Source organism: Antechinus flavipes, chromosome 2 (genome assembly GCF_016432865.1).
Source record: "Antechinus flavipes isolate AdamAnt ecotype Samford, QLD, Australia chromosome 2, AdamAnt_v2, whole genome shotgun sequence".
Lineage (NCBI taxonomy): Eukaryota > Metazoa > Chordata > Mammalia > Dasyuromorphia > Dasyuridae > Antechinus > Antechinus flavipes.
This window is the reverse complement of record NC_067399.1, coordinates 177,240,677-177,251,264: the sequence shown is the minus strand read 5'-3', so window position 1 is coordinate 177,251,264 and position 10,588 is coordinate 177,240,677. Positions and strand designations below refer to the sequence as shown.

General features: G+C 32.0%; 1 protein-coding gene across 1 annotated transcript; it reads left to right on the top strand.

The window, feature by feature from the left end:
* Positions 1–256: 256 nt before the first annotated feature.
* Positions 257–9,268, top strand: DEFB130B (defensin beta 130B). Its single transcript, XM_051975977.1, has 3 exons — positions 257–629; positions 8,244–8,270; positions 8,963–9,268. The coding sequence occupies exons 1-3, from the start codon at positions 572–574 to the stop codon at positions 9,112–9,114; spliced, it is 237 nt and encodes a 78-aa protein (XP_051831937.1). The 5' UTR covers positions 257–571; the 3' UTR covers positions 9,115–9,268.
* The last annotated feature ends 1,320 nt before the right edge of the window (positions 9,269–10,588 follow it).

Sequence of the window (10,588 nt, the reverse complement as noted above, 5' to 3'; positions counted from 1 at the left end):
TGTTCCATTAAAAAAGAATAATTAGTTAAAATAAGAAAGTGATGATGACGATAGCATTTATATAATGTGTTAAGGTTTATGAATTGCTTTACAAATATTATTTCATTTTATCCAAACAATCTTCAAAAGTAGATGCTGCTATTATATCCATTTCAGAGTTGAGGAAACTAAAGCAGATAGAGATAAAATCTTTTTCCCTGGAGTCAAAAAGTGAGGCTGTTTGATCTCAAGTCTTCCTGGCACAAGATCCAGCACTGTCTACCCCACTGCACTAGATGGAAAACTAGGACAACTTCTACCATACTCTTCTCTCTCTCCTTCATCCTATATGAGGACATTCTAGGAAAAATGCAAAAGAAATTATTCTATAACCTGTTTTCTCATATGTTGTTCTAATCAACACCTAATTTGGAAGCTAGTGATTTTCAGAGAAGCTGGAGTGCCTTCCAGCTTGGTTAATCAAGAAGAACATTATTTTCTCAAAGAATAAGGAACTCCAGACTGCCTTACTGGCAGATACCTGAAGCTTCTATCAGCCCAGTTGCTCTCCTCTCAACTGACTCCTTCCATCATGAAAATCATGTTCCTTTTCTCTGTTCTCTTCCTTTTTGTGGCTCTCCTACCACCAGGTAAGGTGGGATTGAAATGATGATTGGGGCACACTGCTTGGGGCAGCTTCCTAGAGTACTTGGGTCACTTTACCCTGAGGGTCCAATTTCAAGCCATTAGCATGTAAATGTTCAGTTTATCAGTTTCTCCAGGTCCAGGTCTTTTCCAGATTATAAAATTCATTATTTTGGGGGATACTTTCAACATCCAACTTTCTATTCTCTTTCTTCCAGTCATCATTTACTAACTTCCATCTCAACTCCCTTTAGAAGCTTCAAACTTTCTCCTTTCAATTTTGTTTAATTTTTAAGTCTGTTTTTACATCATCTTCATTTTAAAACATATCCTTCATGTTTTCCAAACCCAAAGAAAGATCCTCTGTAACTTTCTCCAAAAAAAAGGGGGAAAAACAAATTCAGCCAAACCTATCAAAATACCAGTTGAGATTGATAGTGTATTCAGTATTTTGTACCCATATGTTCATCTCTACAAATAAAGGACATGGGTATATAGTCTCATCTTTTCTTCTGAAATAGATTTGCTTGTTATAATTGTACAGCATCCCAATTTTTTGGTTAGTTGGTTGTTCTTTCCACATTTACATTGTTTGGGTCACTACCTCTATTTTTTTTCCTTTCTTTCTTTCACTAACTCTACTTTACCTCACTGAAAATTAATCTTTTTCTCATGCCATTTTAGAAATTTCTGATGATCATAAAGTTTTTTTCTTAATGTTGAGTAGAAACCCATTCCTCTGTGACTTCCATTCAATGTTCTCACTTTTCTCATGTTATAAGTGGAAAAACTGAAGCACACAGAGAGGAAATAACTTGTCCAATGTTACAATCCTGCTCTGTGGAACCAAATAGAGCAAGTCTAAAAAAAAAAATACTTTTAAAGCTGAAATTAGAATTCAAGTCCTGTGACTTCAATTTCATTGTTTTTATTCAATCACAGTTTGAAGAGTACTTATCTATCAGCAGTGCCTAAAGTTTCCTGTATCTGTTTCAATCTTTTGGGTCAAAGCACTAAAGGATCCTATTGAAAGTCTTTTGTTACTTTCTGTAGCCCATCCAGAGATAGATTAGTTTAACACTTTAGATTGCTGTTGAAAACACAACTTTTTTCCAGTCTTTCAGTCTCACGACCTTCCTTCTCTTTATTCCTTTATTCTGCACAACTATCACACCCAATTAGTTTCCAGTTCTTGTCAGTTTTCCCTCCATCCCCTTGTCTCTACTCACATCATTATTATTCTTATTTGGACTACTGAAAAACAAAATTAAAAGAAAAAGTGTTTCTATGCTTCCTCCATAATAAAGTTTTGCTGCATTCATATACTCCAATTTCTTTAGCTTTTCTCCAATGTGAAGCTATCTACTCTGTAGTTCTTTGCCACTATAGAAAGTTCTGCTGTAATTGTCTTACTATCTTCTAAAGCTTTTCTATCTTCAATCTCATTGTATATGCTTAGTATATGCTTTCTGGGTCAAAATGCATGGACATTTTAATCACATTCCATAATTTCCAATTGTGTTCCCAGTGTGATTGGACCCCTTTACAACTCCACTAACAATACACAGAGACTTTTTTTTCCAACAAGCTCCTCATTTTTTAGAAAAGGAGACCAACTTTTGGCATTAAAATAATTTACCTAGGGGATATATTGAATTAATGGGTGAAAGCTTTTACTCTCTTAAAGAATCTTTCCTTTCTCTACTTAGGCCTTTAGTTCTCAGTGATCTGTATTAGAGTTTCTAAGAATTCTACAGAAGAGTTGAAAAGGATCATCTGAAAATAATAAGGCAATTAATGGCCCAATGAACAGTGTTGGAGTCAGGAAGACTTTAATTCAAATCCAGACTCAGTCGTCTACTAGCTGAATGATTCCAAACAAGTTATTTAAGTTTTGCCTTCCTCAGTTTCCTCAACTGTAAAATGGGTATAATAATCACACTTACATCCCAAGATTGTTGTGAAAATAAAATTAGATGTCTGCTAAGCACTATGGTACATAGTAAACTCTTAGTAAATATTTGTTTATTTCCCTCTCTTCTTAATTATCTTTTTAAAAGTGAAAAGGTCAGCAAAGGCTCTAGGGCAGTCAAGTATTCTCAGTGCTAATAGCCAATATAGAGATCAATAGCTCCTCTTCCCACCCTAAAGATTCATTAACTTTCCATAGCTTTCATAATTTACCATTCTGATCCAATATCAGTTACCTTATCTGTAAAATGAGGACAATAATGTACATAGTGTCTTTCTCATTCTATAATGACTAAAAGATTATTATAAGGCTCAGATGAAATAATGCATATAAGGTACTTTGCAAATTTTAAGATTCTTTATGACTACATCATAATTACTGGTGAACTCATTAGCTCCTATGGGTTCAATGACTATTAAGAAAAAGCAGTTTAGTGATTAATGCTGGAGTTGGAGGCAGGGAGCTCCATACTGAAATTCTATCTCTAACACTATTTATATGCCATGGACAAGTAATTTCATTCCCATGATCCTCAGTTTCTCCATCTATAAAATGAGATAACTGGACTGATCACCTCTGACTTTTCTTCTAACTCTAAACATATAATCCTATGTGATTTATATACATGATTTTTAAGTATACATTTTTATTCATTGCCTGAGCTCGAGTTCCTGTTTCCAGCTGCCTGCTGGATATTTCCATTTGGATTTGCCATATATCCTAAACTCTCACCATCAAATTTGCTGCCTTATTTTAATATCCATAAAACCGTCTTCCTAGTTTTTCTGGTTTTTTTTTTTTGAGGGAACCATCATCTCTCCAATCATCCAGTTTTGAAATCTTAGAGTCAAACTCTATTCCTCTTATTCCTTCACCAATCAACATCAAATAAGATTTGTTGACTCTCCTTTCACAACATTTCTTAAATATATCTCCTCCCCATTCATACAATTACCACTTTGTGTTTGATATATCATTTTCATCTTTCTCCTAGACTATTGAAAATTTAAAAATCTATTATGTAGTTTTCTATTCCTTTTAAATATATAACAAAGTAATCCTGTAAATTTAATTTTTTTCATTTTTTTCCTTCCCTCCTTCTCTGCCTTAGAGATAGTTACCCTAACACACATACATATTTATGTGTAAAAGTATTCTATACATACTTCTATTATCAGTTCTTTCTCTAGATGCAGATAGTATGTTTCTTCATAAATTCTTTATGCTTAATTTGGGTACTTAATAATGGTCAAAATTAATCACTCAGTGTCATCCTTAAACAATATTGTTACTATATACAATGCTATCTTGATTCTGATCATTTCTCTCTTCATTATTTCATTACAAGTCTTTTCATGTTTTTCTTGAGCTCATCATTTCTTACAATACAGTAGTTTTCCATCACAATCATACCACAACTTTTCAGCCATTCCCCAAATGATGGGCATCCCTGTAATTTTCAGTTCTTTGACACCATAGAGCTGCTATAAACATTTTAGAATATATAGGTTCTTTTCTTTTTTCCCTAATCATCTTTGGAAATAGATCTAGTAATTGGTATTACTCAGTCAAAGGGTATTAGCCATTTAAAAACTCTTCCAAATTGCTGTCCAAAATGGTTGGATCAGTTCACAAATCAATTTTTCCACATCCCCTTCAACATTTATCACTTTCCTTTTCAATCATTTTAGCAGATGTTTTGATTTGCATTTCTCTAACCATTAATGATTTAGAGCATTTTTTTCATATAATTATAAATTGTGTTGATGTCTCCATTGGAAAATTGCCAAATGATAACATTTGATGAATGATCACTTGGAGAATAATTCATGTTCTCATAGATTTGACAAAATTCTTTATATATTTGAGATATATGATACATTTACGTGAGACTATAATTTTTCCCAATTTTCTACTTTCCTTATGATATTACCTACATTTGACTTATTTGTACAAAATTTTTTTTAATTTAATGTAATCAGAAGTATTCATTTTATACCTAATTTTGCTCTCTATCACTAGTTTATTCATAAATTATTCATCTATCCATAGGTTATGTGTCCATTTTGATCTTATGTTGGTAAATGGTATAAAATGTTCATCTATACCTAGTTTTTGTCATGCTGTTTTCCCAACAATTTTTACCATATATTGAATTCTTGTGCAAAGACCTGTTTGAAGTTTTTACACTTGTCAAATACAAGGCTATTTTATTTATGTATTGCTGTAAGTTATATCTCTATTCCATTGATCTACCATTCTATTCTTTAGCTTAAATCAGATAATTTTGATAATTGCTGCCTTACAATATAATTTAAGATCTGGTACTAGTAAACCTCATTCCTTTATATTTTTTATTATTTCTCCAATTATTTAAATCTGATTTTAATTTATACTAAAAAAATTTTATAATTTTATTTGTATAGTTCCTGAGTTTGTTTTGGTAGGTAGATTCCCAGGTATTTTATACTGTCTAGAGTTATTTTAATGAGGGTATTTTTACTATCTCTTCTTGCAGGTTTTTATTTGTCATTTATAGGAATGCTAATGGTTTTTGTGGATTTACTTTATATCCTACTACCTTAATAAAAAATATTGTTTCAGCTAACTTTTTAGTTGAGTCTTTGGGATTTTCCAAGCATATCATCATACCATTTACAAAAAAAAAAGATGTGTCAGTATCAGTTTATTTCATAAAAGGAGTTTGGTAGGATCACTTTCTTGTCTATTATTCCAAATGATTTATTTAATATTAGAATTAGTTGACCTTTAAATATTTGATAGAATTCACTTGAAAATTCATCTGGTTAAAAAAAAAAAAGATAAAAAGAAGAATAGAAAAAAATTCATCTGGTTCTGGTTCTTTTTTGGGGGGGTGGGGGAGAAACTCATTTATAGTCTATTCAATTTCTTTTTCTAAAATAAGTCTAATTAGATATTCTATTTCCTCTTCTGCAAACCTAGACAATTTATATTTTTGTAAATATTCTTTCATTTTGCATACATTATTAAATTAATTGGCATATAGTCAAAGGTCAAAGGTCAGAATAATTTCTTATAATTGCTTTAATGTCATCACTCTTTAGTGATATATTCTCCCTTTTCATTTTTAATATAAGTGATTTGGTTTTCGTCTTTCTTTTTTAAATCAAATTAAGCATTTTATCCATTTTACTTTTTTCCACAAAATCAAGTTTTATTTTTTAATTCAATTTTTAACTCTCAATTTTATTAATCTCACCTTAATTTTTAGACTTTCCAATTGAGCATTTAATTGGGGTTTTCTAATTTGTTCTTTTTGTGACTTTTTAAAATTGCATACCCAGTTCATTAGTCTGCTCTTTTTCTATTTTACTGATACAAGCATTTAGAGTCACACTCTGATCACTGATTTTGCTGTATCCCATGGGTTTTGCTATGTTGTCACATTATTTTCATTCTCTTTAATGAAATTATTGATAGTTTCTATGATTTTTTTCTTTAACTCTTTCACTGTTTATATTTAGATTATTTAATCTCAATTTGGTTTTTAATCTATGTTTCTATGCTGACTTGTTAAATATAATTTAATTGCATTGTAATCTGAAAAAAGATAATCTTACTATTTTTGATTTTAACTATAAAAATTTTATGTATTAATATATGGTTAATCTTTGTAAAGATACCATGAATCACTGAGATAAAGGTGCATTCCTTTCTATTTATATTCAGTTCTCTCCAATCCACTATCTAAAATTCTATTCACTTTCTTGACTTCTTCTTACTTATTTTTTATTTGATTTTTCTTGTTATGAGAGGAAAATTAAATTCCCCCATTATTAAAGTATTACAAGATCTTCCTGTAATTCATTTAATTTTTATTTTAATATTTTAGATACTAAAGTATTTGGTGCACATAAGTTCAGTATTGATATTGTTTTATTGTCTATAGTGCCTTTTATTAAGATGTAGTCATATTATCTTTGTAAATTAAATCTATTTTAGACATACTTTGAGATCATAATTGCTACCCTTGCCTTTTTTGCATCAGTGGAAGCGTAATAAATTCTTCTCCAACCCTCCATTTTAACTCTGGGCGTATCTCTCATTTTTACATATTTTTTACATAAACAACATAGGTTTGGAGTTTTATTTTTAATCCATTCTGCTATCCATTTCTGTTTCATCCAACTTACATTCAAAGTTATAATTACTGTTTTGTAAATTTCCTTTCATCTTTTTTCTCATCTCTTTTTTTTTTTGACCCTATTCTTGTTACCTTATCTTCTCCCCTTACCTTCTTTCTCCTTATTTTACCCACCCCTCTAAGAGTCTCTCCCTTATTTTCTCCCCTCACCCTCCTAAATCTTAATTTATGCATCCTTCTAAAAGTCCCTCCCCAGCCTTATACCCCAGTTTTTTTTTATCTCTTTACAAGTTCAGAAAATTCCTACTTCATTAATCACAAAGTATTTACTTATTATTTATTATATATGAAAATGTTTCATGACACCTTTTCTAACTTCCACGCTCTTAGTTATCTGCCTCATAATGATACTAATGATACCATACCCTTTTGGCATATATTTTGTATTTCATTATAAATTTATACTTTTATCTTTGCATCTTCAGTGCCTGGAATGTAGAAGACACTGAATAAATGCTTTTGATTATTTGATTGGTGGATATGATGTGCAGGCTTTGTGCTAAGTGCAAGGAATATAATTATAAAAGGGACACAGTCCTTCTCCTCATGAAGCTTACACTCTATTTGGAGGACACAATATGTACACAAATAGGAATATACAAAATTCAAAGAAAGCAATTTTGAAAGAAAAAGAAGATTAACAATTGGGATAGCACAGTGCCTTGTGTGGGAGGCAGTACTTGAACTATGTCTGGAAAGAAGATTTTGAAGGTGAACTCTTTAATTCAAATCTATGCTATCCTCAGTTCTTGAGTTTGTATTGCCTTGTTTTATCAGTGCCTAAGTGTTGACAAGTCCTAACCTTGTATGACTCCTCCCACCCCAACATTTGCCTTCTCTATACTTAATTTGTATGCTACGAATGGAGCTAGAGGATGTCACATAACCATACTGATGAAATTGACCTCAAATTTTATATTATTCAGTCTCAACAACTTCTCCAAAATTCATACTCTATTCGATTATCCACAACTGGTATTTCAAACCTCTTCTATTTTGAAGTCTACCACATCATTTTATCCCTTCACTCTCTCAATTAAGGATCCTGCCTCATACTTAATTGAGAAAATAAGATCATTTATACTCTCTTCTCCCTTTTCAACAATCAAAATTCCTTGACTTCATCCCCAATTTTCTCTTTCTCTACTATAATCTTTTTGCAAAGAAGTGGGCCTTTTTCCAATGTCAGCCTCTCCATATGTGCCCTGAATCCTATATGACCCCATCTTCTCCAGCACATTGTCTTCACCATCCATCTTCCACTAGAACCCCTAATTTCTTTCTAAACTTAGTTCAAGTATTACCTACTGACAGCATTCTTTCTTTATATATATGAAAAATAAAAATCTGTGTTTAGTTAGAGTCATTAAATGAGTTTTATAATTGCACAGGGGCAATCTTACTCAAACATTCAGAGATGTATAATAAACATTATATTTAATTATCTGATTTCTTTTCCAGGTAGAAGATGTACTACAAGAATTCCAGGTATACTTTCAATCTCTGACTGAAACAATAACTCTCAAAAATGTCCTTTTATATTTGCAAAAAATCTACAATGTTGCTCTGAAATTGCATAGGGAATAAGAAATGTTTTCATGATCAACATCCCTGGCTATTTAATTTCTTTCTATATAACTTTTCTAGCATACATATTTTTATGCAAAATGTTTTTGATGATATTCCCAAAGGAGTATTAATATTCATCTATAGGATGGAAGATTATTTCATTTTTTTCAAGAGGGAGAGCTGGTACATATTTTTAATAATAGCTTTTTATTTTTCCAAATATATGCAAAGATAGCTTTCAACATTTACCTTTGCAAAAGATGTTCAAAAATTTGGTGGTCCAAATTTTTCTCCCTCTCTGGTTCCCTCCCTCTTCCCTAAACAGTAAGCAATCCAATATGTTAAAAAATGTGACTGCATCCCTTCATAACCTCTCTTAATGCCTTCCCCAAAAAAATTATCTCATGAAGAGAGAAGTTAACAGAGAGTAGAAAAATAAGATTGTCAATTATGAAGAGGACCCTCAGTCAACAAATTGATTAATCAGCCTTTGTATCCTGTGTCCCTTTAATCACAATCTCAAAGGATAAAGACATTTTTTATCATTGGTTTAACTATGATTTAACTAAATCAGGAATGATTTAGTAACCTTGTCCTTCTGTTTTATATAGCCAAAAGTTTTAGTTTCTGGACTTCAAAAATATGTCTTACCCTGCATGGCATCTGCAGAAAACAAATTTGCAACCCAACAGAACAGACCATTGGCCAGTGTTCAAAAAAGAAAAAATGTTGCCGATTTTTGTGGATCAAGTCACCAGTATAATAAAACACACAACAAAGCCAATGTAAATCTGGCCACACACAAAAAAAGCACTATGGATCTCATATTAGCCATACAGAAACTGACAACTTCACCTTCCAAAAAATGCAATGTCAGATTCCTCTTTGGTTAGAAATAAACATTTATTTAAATTCCATTGGTGTTCTTTTTGATGGAACTGTTTAACTTGAGCTCATTTAAAGATACAGTAAAGATTATCCTGGATCCTAAATATAAGAGATTTCAAACCATCAAAGAAAAGAATATGTTATTGTAACATCACCTGGCATGTAGTTGTCTGATTGGGGCCCATTTTTCTTGTCATATATATTAAAAAAATCAAACAAAGGGTATTGCTTGGAGATGATGCATCCTGAGCTTTTCCTGTTTACTCTGGACCATACAGGTTGGGATAGATGAGGCCTACAAGTTTCTCAATGGGATTTAGCCTATTCTAGCCATCAGAGGTCATTTGAAAGTTGAGAAAAGCAGTTAAGATGCTGTTTCCTGTTATCTGCGATGTGTCTCTAAGTTTTGTAATTTCCCCTTGAGCAAAATATTGCATAGCACAATTAGTTTTGTTTCCTAGGTTCTTACCCATAATTCTTTATTCCTTATTAGACAATTCAGAAATAACCTTGTTTTAGTGGTCCTGATTTCCTTCCCCATAGATAATAAGCCAAGTTCTCTTAGTGCCATGTCAGTCACCTGTCTAAATCTCTACCCAATGTGGAGCCCTTGGGGACTTTAACACTCGAGTCAAGAGTAAGGATACTATTATGCATCTAAAACCACAAAATGAGTATCACATCTAGATCAAAAGCAATGAAGGTCACACACTGATACCATTCTCCACTTGCATTTGTTCTCCTCTCCTTGTAAATATAATAAAGTTGTATTAACTGCTTCCCTGCATCACTCTTAACAAAAACACTTTTTCCCCTTTTGTACTGCATAAATCTCATTTTAAACTGTAGGAATACAAAGACCAAAGTATAAAGACTCTTCCCTCAAATAGTTTTCATTCTAACAGAGGTCCCTTCCAGCTCTAGACTGCTATAATCCTATGATTCCTTGTTCTTAATATCCTGCCTCAATACAGCTGATCTGATTTTGATAAATAAATTCATTGTGCAGCAACAGTGGTAACAAAAGTTCTGCTACCTACCTAATGGACTGCCTCAAGGATAAGAAGGAGATTGGTTCCTGAAGATCTAACTTAAATTTATTATGTTGCTGAGACAAAAGATTCAACTAAAGGCTAAGGAGCATCTTGGAAAATTGGACATGTTAATAAATATCAGTAAATTAATCTGGAAAAGTGTACTAGATACTTTTTTCATTAGCTCTGAAGCAACAAGACCCCTAATGCCATGTTAGTATCACCACATAGATGAAACTGAATTTTGGGAGACCTCAGTCCTGTAACCAGTTCTTTCACTGTCTATATTGTCTTCCCTTGAGCAATGCAATCACC